Source organism: Ooceraea biroi, chromosome 3, assembly GCF_003672135.1.
Source record: "Ooceraea biroi isolate clonal line C1 chromosome 3, Obir_v5.4, whole genome shotgun sequence".
NCBI classification, from domain to species: domain Eukaryota; kingdom Metazoa; phylum Arthropoda; class Insecta; order Hymenoptera; family Formicidae; genus Ooceraea; species Ooceraea biroi.
Genome location: NC_039508.1, coordinates 2368399 through 2381348, shown reverse-complemented (window position 1 = coordinate 2381348; position 12950 = coordinate 2368399). Strand labels below are relative to the sequence as shown.

The window sequence follows — 12950 nt, the reverse complement described above, 5'->3', positions numbered from 1 at the left end:
ATGTCGTTAATTGTTGCTTTTTTTATTAGCACTTTGCGATTTTGTCAATAAGTAAAAATGCTCGTGTAAGATAAGCAACGCAAGATATTTACGAATGTTATATAACTTTTGACGGGAAACGAAAGTTAAAAATATAAAATGTCGTTCCAGAGGTTGCGAGATATCAATGTTAGATGCACGAAACACATTCTAATAATAATTACGCGATTAGAAAATTTACATGTGAACATTTCCGTTGAGTATTTTTAAAGTTTTTTTATTTTTTCCTAGACTCGTGTGATAAGTTTTGTGAGAAGCAAACGGATCAGTCGAACATTCGATTTCATTCAAACTATTTGATTACATTAAAACTTCAAGCTCGCGTTTCCGTTATGAACTGTGCCAAAAGTTTGATCGTACAACTCGCTCGAATCTTTTGTCTGAACGCCAGTCTTGAAACAATTCCTTGAGCTTCAGCTAATTAAGTAAGTTCAATTGCGAGCAAATATTAAAAAGTTAGGTATAAAATCACGTGCGCAGGAAATAAATGAAATAAAGAAAATAATACTTTTACATGCATCGGCGCATCTATTTAATTCATTGCGATGCTGTTTCTATTTTAATCGATTTGGCGCTCGTATCCAAATACTCTTGATATCTTGCCAAGAGAATACGACCCATTTTCTCTTTTGATATATGAGGAAATGTAATCGCAAATTTTTGGTTAAAAATAATACGCTATGTATAAATATTTTTCATATATTTTATGATTTTGACAATATCTAAAATTAGCATCAAGTATATCAAATTTGTATCGAAAACTTGTTTTAATTTTTAACATAATATGCTGAAATAATCATGAATAATGAAAAATATAAATATATATAGAAAATATATGAAAGAATTACATTTAAACTCGATGATTCAAATATATTGACGTTCTTATATTTTTAAAGAATTAATTAAATAAAATCTATTTTTTTATTACGAAGGTTCAAATTACATATAAACGACTTTCTTCTATATAAAAAAATTTATTGATTAATAGATATTTCGTCTTATATTATATATATCATATTGTATAATATTGTTCTATACATTATTTTGTCTTATATACTAAAAGTAAACTAAATTACTAAGTAAATTACTAAAATTACTTAGAATTTCCAACGAGATTGTAAAAAATGTTGCATCAAACATTTTCATTTATCTTAAAAATAATAATACTTTTGATAAAATTATTGCAAACTTTGGGTATTTGCAAAATTAGCGGAAACTATTAATTAGCGCGAACGAGTAATGGATTTCCATTGTTCATCACGGTGCCTCTGTCGACTTCTATCGATGAGATTGTTGCTTTGATGATAGTTGTAGTAGTTTCCGGCTCCTGCAACAATCATTAATCACGTAATTATCATTTCTATATAGAACGAATTAATATAAAATTTTCAAGATTTTGTGTGCTTTACTATACAAAGTTTGGTAATTTTTCAAGGAAACAATATTTGCTTGATAAGTTACCTCATCGAAATCGATATCGACTTCTTTGAGAATTTCGTCGAGAACAGATACGAGATGATTGACGTTGTCAATGGTGAAGACCATCGGCGGTTTCAATTTCAAAACGTTGTTATCCGGACCATCGCTGCTGATGAGGATCTTGTTCTCCTTCATCCTAGATACAACGTGCTTCGCCTCCGCCGTCGCTGGTATCTTTTTGATTCTGTCGCGAACCAATTCGATGCCCACGAACAAGCCGACACCGCGAACATCACCGATAATCTTCCGTCGTTTCGCTAATTTCTCCAATTCCATGATCAGATGGCGACCGACTTTCAGGGCGTTCTCCTGAAGACTTTCGCGTTCGATCACTTCCATCACCGCGTTCGCCACTGCACAAGATACAGGATTGCCACCGTACTAAAATGAGCAAAATGTTTTTCGTTACAGAAAAGTATCCGCAGCAGATTCCTACGGAAATATCATCTTCCGCGTACTTACCGTGTTGAAGTATTCGATTCCAGTATCGCGGAAGCTGCGCGCGATCTCCGGCGTTGTAACAACAGCCGCAACGGGATGACCATTGCCCATGGGCTTGCCCATGGTGACTATGTCCGGAACAACGTCCTCGCCGTACATTTGGAAGGCCCACATGTGAGTGCCGACCCTTCCAAAACCGACCTGGACTTCGTCCGCAATGCAGACTCCTCCAGCTTCACGTACGTGTCTGGAAGATGAACAAACTGTTCATTATTCATCACTTGTATTTTTTTATTTCTAGATCCAATTAATATTTAGAATTATTAATTTTGCATGTGTCAAAAAACTCTTTCGTCACCTGTACACGTTCCGGAAGTAATTTTGCGGCGGTAGAATCTGTCCGCCGACGGAGATAAGGCTCTCCGCGATGTAGGCGCAAAGTCCTCGTCCTTTGGCCTTGATGTCCTTGCAGATCTGCTTTACGTCGTCGGCGTACTTGACACCAAGATCCTCTCCGTTGCAATCACTGGCGCGGTACTTCCCGCGGTATACATCCGGGCAAGGAGCCTGAAATAACGAAAGCCATGAGCATATAATAAACAAAAAATACTTTAATCGAGATACGAATGATGTACATGCCGCGTGAGCGAATTATCTTTCGAATAATACAAATTCTCTTTGCGGTATCTCTTTTCAAATCTCGACATTCAAATCAAGCTAAGCTCTCGTCTCGCGCGGGAATATCAAAATTTATTTTTTCAGTTTTAATAACTCCGAGCGTATTATTTCGATTAATTTATTCAGAGAAAGAGAGAGAGAGGGAACAATAAACGAATCGCATGCAGTAAACAACTTCATATCGATGCGCGATAATCGTTTGCGTAATGCATTCCGGATACTTTACCACGTGCACCCAGTCCTTCTTGCCGGTACCATTAGGCTTGTTGAATTTGTACGGCGAGATGTCGATTATCGTGGTCAAATGTCCGTGGTAAGCGCTAGAAACAGAAAGACGAACGTGAGCAAGAATCTCTACCTCGACGGTTGCTCTCACGGTTGCTCGAAATCAATAAAATCGGTTATCATTTCATCTCGAATGTCATTACGCTTGTTATCTAGCGGGTATCATTCCTGAAAAAAGGAATCTTTCGGTTCCAGCCTTGTCGTTGTCCGAACATGGCCAATGACCCAAACGTCGTTACGATATTCGTACGTGCCCAAAGTTGCCGGAGGCTAGTCATTCATAAACTCGGTCAGAAACGTGAAATATTAATTATTAATCCGGTTGCACTCGAGTCTCTGAGCCATCGACGTCGTCAAGAAGACAAAGCGCAACGTCTGGCGCTGTTGCGACAATGGAAACGCGAAATGCATGTTCCTATAACAGACGCCCAGCGTATCCATAATCGTTATTAATTTTCTAACTCTATACAAAGTATGTTTCTAAAATAAATACATCAATACGCACACGTATGTGTGTGCGCGTGCGTGCTTCATTATCTTAAATAACACCCGAGCTATTTAAATAGCATTAACAAAAATGCCAACTGCGTTCAACAAAATGCCAAAACTGCTTAACAGCACAACGATTCGCTTTATCCAGTTGACGACATTTCCGTTGAATCATCGTCTAGCGTTTATCACCGTCTTTCTCTTTCTCGGACAAATCCACTCCAATGTTCAGCGACATCGTCTTCACCGATAAGGTAGGAGAGAATAAATATAATTAGAAGAAGAGAGAACATATCATACGTGGCACATACGTCGTCGTGAGACTTACACCACCTAAAACAGCGACAAGAATCGGTGTGAATTGTATTTCCGCCACGGTGAAACGAGTCGGATGTCCAGCGTCGACGTTCAACCGCGACTGCCCAATCGACAATTCGAGCGCCCGTGGACTTAGAGCGGAAAGATGCTGGGAACAAGCAAAAGACAAATCGAATCCATTAGTTCACAGTTCGAATTTTCTGTCATCGTCGCAGCCTGGAAATAACCAACGCATATTTGCGCCACGCTGCGGAGCTGCTCGCGCGGAAGGTCCGACTGTCCGAGTGGCAACGAGTGACAACACATTTCTTTTCGTACTCTTTTCGAAAACGACTCTCATGAACGTGTGATAGACACATGGAACTCAATGCAGAAGATTATAGAGATCGCACGCTTCAATTTTAGCAGTCTCGGGGGAGGAGAACTTACTGGTCCAACGTGATAACATCCTTGTTCTTCGTGTGCGCCTGAGCGAGACGGAGAGCAAGATCGTTAGCTTCACTGCCAGAGTTCACCAGGAAGCAAACGAACAGCGGTTCCGGCAGAAGAGACGTCAATCGGCTCGCGCAGATCACCAGGTTGTCGTGAAGGAAGCGATTGTTCGTGGACAATAAAGCCATTTGTTCCTGACCGGCTCGCACGACGTCCGGATGGCAGTGGCCAACTGTGAACGAGTTAACTCGTGTTAATTGAGAGTTACATCATCATCCGCGCGGTCCTCGCGCCTGCTGTGTTACAACGAATTATCCGTTTCTTAACAATTAGAAAATATAATACGTACCGTGCGCGACATTGTTTATGCAATCCAGGTATCGATTATTCCTCTCGTCGTACATGTATTGTCTTTCGGCCCTTACGATCTTTAACGGATTCGATTTGTAGAACAGCTTGCACGATTGTCTGAAATAAAGAAAATAAATTATTTTAAAATAAATCGGATGACTTTTCGATATTTTTTCTCCGTTATTTAAAAACAATTTGATATCACTCACCCTATATGACGCTCGCGAAGCCTTATGGTATCGGATTTTGGCATTTGTTCCAAGGATTCCGCCATGGCAAAGCTTTTTGGTTGCACTTTCTGTATTGTTGATATCTGCAAAATGTAACATTGCATTTTATTTGATAGTTTAATCGTTCGGAATATCGTATTATCGACTTCAGTGATTGTACATGTGTGTGTGTGCGAGGAGTCACAATTTCTACTCTTTCGATATTTCAAAATACTTTTCGAAATCAATCATATCCCCTTATTAGACTAGAAAGTATATAGTAATGACTCGAGCTTATCAGGTTTCTTCGACAGTTAAAGTCTAATGATAATAATAATAAGTTCACGTATGATACGAATCCTTATCATGACCATTTCATATATGATTTTTTAATTTTTTTATCATGACCAGTTCACATATGCTTTTTTGATTTCTTTGATACACGAATGAGGTCATTTTCATGCACATGGAAAATTACTTAGAGCACAGAGGAGAACCACATTATCTCTGATGAACACATTCGCAAACAAAGCGCATGTATTACATGTCGGAAGCTGAAAATACGGAACACTTCGCGCCTACGCTTCTGCTTGCACAAAGACTCGCTAAAACTTCAATACTATGTTGTTAAAAAATAAAGCAATATAACAGCATGTCAAATTAAGTAGATAAACGAAGAAATTGTGCCTGTTACAGTTATTGTGAAAGAAATATAATGGCGAGAGATAATAGCAATATCAGAGTTCTAAATAGAGAAATCTGAACATTCAATTGATATGATTGCGTCCAAAAGGAAATTTTCCGGCGGCTGATAAGTGCATGTGTTTAACACGTGCAAGTAGTGTTTCCATATGCATGTTCGTGCTTTTATCTGCTGATATCACTTTTGCATACTGTTCAGGGAACGCTTTCGGAGTAATGAAGTAATGGCCCGATATATCGCACGCTCTGAGGGGAGCGAGTTACGTGAGTGGTGCAATTCCTTAGAATCGTTGAGAGATGTTATAAATTGATTGACCCAATTTTTGGCGAACAAAAAATAAACAAAAATTTATTGAACAATTTTGATACAAATTACGGATCCAGTGAGCGGTTCGTCTAACGTGAAGGGCGCGTCCGATCCTACAAATTTGAAATTTGAATTTGAGAAATCTTCTCGACGTCCGAGCTGCCGTGTATCCGCGAACGGATCTTGATACGCTGGGCAGCTGGACGAGCGCGACCGCGAGACCGATAGCGATGATCAATTACCGTACTGGATCCCGATACTTGCAACAATGAACCACAATGAGTTGGCAATCGATATGAGCGCGATTTTGCGTTGAGATTCACGCAAGCAGAGATATAGCACTCTCTTTGCGAAATGAGTTAGCTGTCTAGCGAGCGGTTTCAGTGTAAGAACGACAAGTTCAGGCACAGAATCAGGTCACTCGCGGTACCCGGCACTCGGTCGATGGGACGAATTGTCGCGCAACTTGACTCGATGCGGGAACCGCGAGCGAAAATTCAAAAGATTGAGCCGTGCTGGATCGTTTCCTTATGATAAGGAAACTTATATGATCTCGCATCCAGCGAGCGACTGACAAAATTGGGATCTGTAACCGTTTAGGCGACAAAAGTTGTTTGCTCCGCGAAATGACCCGCTTTCTTCTTCTGTCGCATGCGAGAACTATGGTGATCGCGAGTGAGACCACCGGATATGTTATTTCCGAGTGTCGAACAAAACGAGTGAGCAAAAAAGAATAAGGTCTTAATCCCTCGTGTAATAGATTCCACCAATTTCTAGAATATTTTTTAAAATATTTGAATCCTAAACACATACATTTTCAGATAATTTCACGTTTTAGAAACAACGTGAGCGTATGCTCGTTGTTAACAATATCTTAAAGTCTGATGTCACCACTTGCGAAAGATAAACTGCAAAATGCTGCCAATTTTCAAGATAGTAACTCATTAAACTACAACTGTAAATGCCGATAGAAAATAGCTTCGTCGAAAAAAATCGATTGCCTGAGTACAACGTTCGACACTCATACTTATCGCTAATACTACGATAATCGCATATAAATATAATGTACGTGTGGCTTTATCGATGGAGAAAGTATTAGTCGGAATTTTCCGATTATCAACAGTTTCTCAAAATTCTTACCTGAATTTCAAACTACTCAAATATTTCTTATATATATATATTAATCAATCAAAAAGTTGAGTCCAATTTTTGCGTGAAATTTTACTTTATCGCATTCAGTAAAAATAAATTATTCATCAACCAAGTAATCCATTGTCTATAATTGGACATTATTGTCTATGATATAGATATTATCAACATTGTTGCCTTATTACATATAAAACAATTTGAAAACTTGAGAATCGAACCGAGCTTTTTGATTGATTCAATATATGTTTATATTTATATGTAATAATTTAATTGCCATAATGCAACGTTAGGATAGTTAGGAAACATAAATTTTATAATCTCAGTTTTATAATTGCTTCACGAATCGTACGTAATAAAAATTGGTAGAATGATCCTACATACGCGAGAACAGAAACACCAGAGAAAAGATATGTACAATAAATTCTTGAATAATAACAAAGACACAGAATAACATTTTCTATATATTTTTCTCAGCTTTGTAATTATCATTTGTGATAATTCTACTAAAGAATTTAATAATTGTTACTAAAAAGATCTATTCTACCAAACAATTTAATAATTATTAATAAAAATACCTTCGTGTGTCTATATCCACACGTTATTTGCAATCGTACCTGAGTTTCTCGGCCAACGTGACTGCGTTTCTGCGTAGCGATCAGCCAAAAACTGCGGGAGTAGTCAAAAGCAGAACCGCGACCTATACCTATCATATATAGATAGGGAACCAGTCGGAGGGGGCAAAAAAAGTATGGGGATGCGCATGCCATTGGTGTCGGGCCAATGGCTCTCCCTCCATAATCGACACCCCACTTCCCGTACGTGCGCTTTTGTACGTCACTTACTCAATTGTTCATACATATCGAAAGCGTTTATTACTCATGCGATTACATAATTCCACTACCGATATCGATAGTTGCTTTGTACAGTTCAAAACCAGTTGAGATTAGAGCTGAACATTTTATTGATGGTCAATTAGTGTCAATCTTGCTGCAGCTCATGCGACACGTCGAAATTAATTTTAGAAAGATATAAAAAATCAAGTAGCTAACTATTGTGGAAACTAAGCTAGCGCTTATGGAGGCTCGCAGCGGTACGTATCGCTAATTTTAGTCTCCTCTATAGGAGGACGGCCTTGCATGCGACCAACTTGACACTGGTGCATCGAGAACAAGGTTTTATGAAATAGATCATTGATACATTTCTAGTTCGCGTAGGAAATAATTATTCATATGAAATAGAACGAAATCAGAGAAATAACGAACTGTACAAATACACGTAGTCTAAATGAGACATTAACATTCTCGATTAACTGATATAACAGCTCGGAATATTTCCGTTTATCTTTTTTGGAAAGTGCTTGTGAAATGCTCACAATGTCTAATTTTCCACTCTTATATACATAGTCAGCTTTATATCCTCTACTGTCTTCTGTCATAATAATGGAGAAGATAAGATTTCATATGCACGAAATGTATTAACAGAGAAACATAGTATCATAGTTGATATTATCAAACGTTGTAGTCTCGATGGAGATGTCCACGTGCCGCAAGCACGTTCCGACCACGATAACGATACGCGACACGTGATACGCGCTATCGAATAATTTAGATGAGAGCGGCAATCTCGTGATATGTGCAAACACGTGGTCGCACTATCGTGCTCGCGGCAAAAATAAGTCACGTTTGCGCGATTACAAATCTTCCACTGTGGACATGCGCGCTAATGAACGTTGCTACCGATTTTAAGGCAAATTTATTTGCAGAAATCGTCGTTGCTTATCGTCACGCCGATAACGTATCTGCCTAATAATTTTCAAACGACATGTAGTTAAAGATAATCAATGAATTATCTTCGTATTGAAAGAGGGCGCTTGATGAGTTCGAAGAGGAAATTGTAACATTCATTGCCTGATAATCGAAAAAGTATTCATTAATGGATTAATACTTAATATTCAATATTATTTTCGTGTATAGAAATTTTTCAGTCTGCATCTACACTTCGTATTTTCCTCAAGAACAATGATCTGTATCGTGATTATTCGATGTTTATTGCACAATCTCAATCAATCGGATATTTTTTCAAGATTATTCATACGCTGCAAAATTCATCGATTCTGGTCCTGAAAATAAATTTAATCGCGGGACCGTGATAACAGTTTGTAAAAGAAAAGTGCCAAATGTTTATCGTGCGATAAATATGCAGGCGCTGCGCAAGACTTATTTTTGCGGCCTTATTGGTATCAAATCTTGAACGCTTGAATGCAAATTATAACTTGTTTTGCGGGATTTTATTGGCCGAATGAAGCATAACGCCAATGCTGCGTGCTCTCGTTTGTTATACTTGCGTCACAAATCATGCTACATGTATACAGGGTGTCTACAAAGTAATCCTATCCATATTTTTCCAAGTTTGGATTTTCGTTGTTCTTCATGGTAGAATCAATATTCAGAAATATTGGTCCCTTGAGAAGATAAAAAATATATGTGAATAAAATAAAGTATATGTGAATATGTTAACGTCTCAATAATCGACACGCAATAATCTGTGGACACTTGATATGGAATATACTACGGAATAAGTTTCTGCGTTCTAAAGCTCGAGCGGCTGTAAATTCTCCTACAAACGCCACGATCGCGATCGCGTAGCCCACGAGGAGGACGATAAAAGCGACATATATGGAGTGATCGCTGAGAACGAGCTCAATTTTGGTCTCGGTCTTCTTTTCCCCTTCTCTCGCCCAGAAATCGTCCATGTGCTTCTTCGCGAAACCGTATTCTGTCAGCGAGAGCAGCACTCCGTTGATCTCACTTCTGTAGGGTGATCGTATGGGAAGGCTGTGCACACGGTAATGCGACATGATGCATAAGTCGGAGAGCCGGTAGAGCTTATCGCCCTTACGATTCACGATCATGATCTCCGCCACTTTGCCGTCTATCTCGGACATGAAGAACGCCTTGGACGCCTTGGACGTCTTCCTCGACTTGATCAAATCGTCCTCAAACGAATATTTGGGCGTGAACCTCTTCAGGAACTTGCGGGATATGTCCTTGCTCTCCGCAAGCTCATCGTACACTATGGGCGAGACCAGCACCTTCAGCCCCGTCTTGTACAGGTCTTCAAAGGTGGAGATCCGCTTGTAACCCGCGTACTCTATCACGAACTCGAACAGCGTCGCTTGGAAAGCGAACGTGTATTCCGCCGCCGTCATCATCATCGCGACGAACAGGATCTTCTCCACCAGGCTACGAGGCTTGTACAACGGCGAGATGCCCAGGATCATGCTGATGGTGTTCAGAGGATCGCGCATTCGCTCGTTGATCCTCAGGATTCTCGACGCGTACCACACTATTGCCGCCACTAGCAGACCGATCAGGATTATCGCAATAATCGGCCAGAAATCCATCAACACTTGTTCTTCCGCTAGCAATCTCGGCATCAGCAAGCAGATCCTGTCGTCCCCAACTGTAACGGTGTGCTCGTACCTCGTGCTGTACCAATCAAAGTATACGAGTCCCAGAGCGTCGTACACCACGTTGCTTTCGGTGCCTAAGGGTGTGGGCAACACCGTCGCATTCAGGACAACTCCTAAGGCGTCCGAAAATTCTCTGGCCAGGCCGGTGACTTCGCCACTTTCCCCGTCCAGGCTACCATAAGGACTCCGTGTCTCTGCGAACATCACTCTCAACGTGTTGCCGTACATGTTTCGCGCCTTGTCCGGGTACCAGTCGACACCATCGTTGTACGCGGTAAGCTTCACGTACTCGTCGTTGAACCCATTGAAACGATGTGCAGCCAGGAAGAGAGGCTCTGCGTGCTCCGCGTGCAAAGACACCTCCATGATGACCACGTCGAAGAATCCTAGAGCCCACAGGTGCTTGAGCTGGTAAAGCGCGTTCAACGTATGCCCACTCGAGCCGACTATCAGCAACAGCTTCGGCATGTGCTTGGGATAGGATATCAAGCGGATGTCCGTCAGCGTATCAGTCAAGTCCGTGTAGCTGGCATCGTTGTCCGATTCGTAAAGGTAGATCAACAGAGTGCGGGAGGAAGCCATGTCCTGCGATTCGACGATGGATTCCGCTTCTTCCAAGACAAAAATCTGCGAAGGCCACTTGGAGATTACTGTCTCGGTGACGATCTCAAGTAAGTATTCCATTACATAGTAGGTATTCAGTCCTTGAATCCTGATGATTACGTCCTGATGTATGATCGACCGTAAAATCTTTCGGATTGACTGATCGCCGTGCATTCCTTGACGAAGATTTGAGCAAATGACGCTTGCCGCAAAGAAGAAGTATAAAATGGTTCTTACAATCTTCATTTCTTGGACATTTATTAAGTTGAACGCTATTTGTTTGTATGATTTAAGTCACTTGACAAAGCACAGGACAGACTAAAGAACAAAGCAAGAAGAAAAGAATGATTGAAGGTACGTACATGCTCAAACGATATTCCTAAAATCAGGAAGCTATGAATTTATTATCATTACATATAGTTGAATAAAATATGGAATAATAGCTGGATAATAAATCTACGGAAAAATGGTACAAAATATTATGCAGAAAACGCGGTAAATGCGGTAATGGTAAACCATACTGATCTTATCTATAATTGCTGATGTACGGATACAGAATTGTCCTGAATTTTCTTTCGGCTCACTGATGAGATTCACACGTACTTCATAATTCATTAATATTTTCCGTCCAATGATTGATTAACCGTTCACTTGCAATTTCCTAAATCTGTTATTCCATCGATTGCGATATAAATTATCTCAATTCACGATATACAACAAACATAATATATTGACGTAAGAATCGCGCGTCTCATAACACAATGTACGCTTTAATACGATATTGATAAAGAAATAAACTGATACATATATACATAACTTTATATATAATAAATATCTACTTCGAAAATAAAATTTATTTTATTGTTATTGCATTTTATTATGCATTATATAAATTTATTAAATAATAAAAAAAAGTAAAAATATGGATCAACTTGCTTTCGCAGTCGGTAGGACTCGAACCTACGCTCCCAGAGGGAATCTGATTTCTAGTCAGACGCCTTAACCACTCGGCCACGACTGCTTGGGAACATTACTTTTCTCTATATATTTTAAACAGAAATCATATACACTTTCACTAATATCCAATTTTACGTTCATATAAATCTTTTTCAAACGCAGTTTATGTATTTCTTAAATCTTATTTTACGCAAATATTAAATTGTACAATCTATTCCTTATTTTTTCAAGTTTTAACAATAAAATGATCCTTTGTCATCCATAAAAAAAAGATGTAAATTAAATGCAGCACAAAATATCTCGCAGTAGGAAATATAAATAAAGTCGCATAAAATCATTATATTGTGCAATAGAATGAAAAATCAATTTCCTTTGTTATTTAAAAGAAAATGTGCATTATATTTCTTCCGGGTAACATTCAGGTGAGCTGAGAGATGGGAAAAGAAAAATGCTCGAGTGAATTTGAAGTGTTCTATTAAAAGTCACGCAGAACACGTTTGATTACATTAACGATCGACGGATTCATAAATAGATCCACTCCACAACATCCACGATTACCATGCCATAATAGCCACAATTAATAAGTATCTTAGCGGACAGATTTTATATATGTATATACTCTTACGCGTGTTCCGTAGAAGAGTAAGCGAGAGTGGCCCCTCCTTTTTTTCCCCAATTAGGGCACAACGAGGCCACTGTTACGCAATTAATCTATAACAATACATCCACGACAATCTGTGAAAATTGTACATCCGGATATATATTTATAGTATATATTACACACGCGTAATGCCCTTACGTGATATAATATATACGTGTCTATAGATATATATATTCGCGTACTTATAAAATATTCCTCATTATTTAACACTTAGAAGTTGGAAAACCCTACGCTCTACTCAATGACCTGAAGAATAAACCTGATATATTATGTATATTTACGATGCGGTCATGATACATCTGAAAAATGACGGTGTCGTTGATCAATAGAAAAGATAGGCCTAACAATTGATTCGCGCTCACATGCGAAAGACAATGA

General features: G+C 39.1%; 1 protein-coding gene and 1 non-coding gene across 2 annotated transcripts; both read right to left on the bottom strand.

The window, feature by feature from the left end:
- Positions 1 to 1030: 1030 nt before the first annotated feature.
- LOC105281321 (5-phosphohydroxy-L-lysine phospho-lyase) lies at positions 1031 to 7608 on the bottom strand. The gene is made up of 9 exons (XM_011342444.2): positions 7494 to 7608; positions 4722 to 4825; positions 4511 to 4629; positions 4159 to 4393; positions 2864 to 2957; positions 2318 to 2526; positions 1981 to 2206; positions 1501 to 1899; positions 1031 to 1366 (listed from the first exon to the last, which is right to left on the bottom strand). Exons 1-9 carry the CDS (start codon positions 7587 to 7589, stop codon positions 1259 to 1261), a joined length of 1590 nt encoding a protein of 529 aa, XP_011340746.2. The 5' UTR covers positions 7590 to 7608; the 3' UTR covers positions 1031 to 1258.
- A 4285-nt stretch (positions 7609 to 11893) lies between these two features.
- On the bottom strand, positions 11894 to 11975 carry Trnas-aga. The gene has a single exon. It is a non-coding gene; the product is annotated as a tRNA-Ser (tRNA).
- Positions 11976 to 12950: the final 975 nt, after the last annotated feature.

What these genes read in the sequence shown, in the direction of transcription:
- LOC105281321 (XM_011342444.2), bottom strand. Translation starts at nt 7,589, where the DNA reads ATGATAGGTATAGGTCGCGGTTCTGCTTTTGACTACTCCCGCAGTTTT. An exon ending in CTTCGCGAGCGTCATATAGG is followed by an intron (nt 4,630 to 4,721) that starts GTGAGTGATATC and finishes TCTTTATTTCAG; the next exon opens with ACAATCGTGCAAGCTGTTCT. An exon ending in TCGATATCGATTTCGATGAG is followed by an intron (nt 1,367 to 1,500) that starts GTAACTTATCAA and finishes TGATTGTTGCAG; the next exon opens with GAGCCGGAAACTACTACAAC.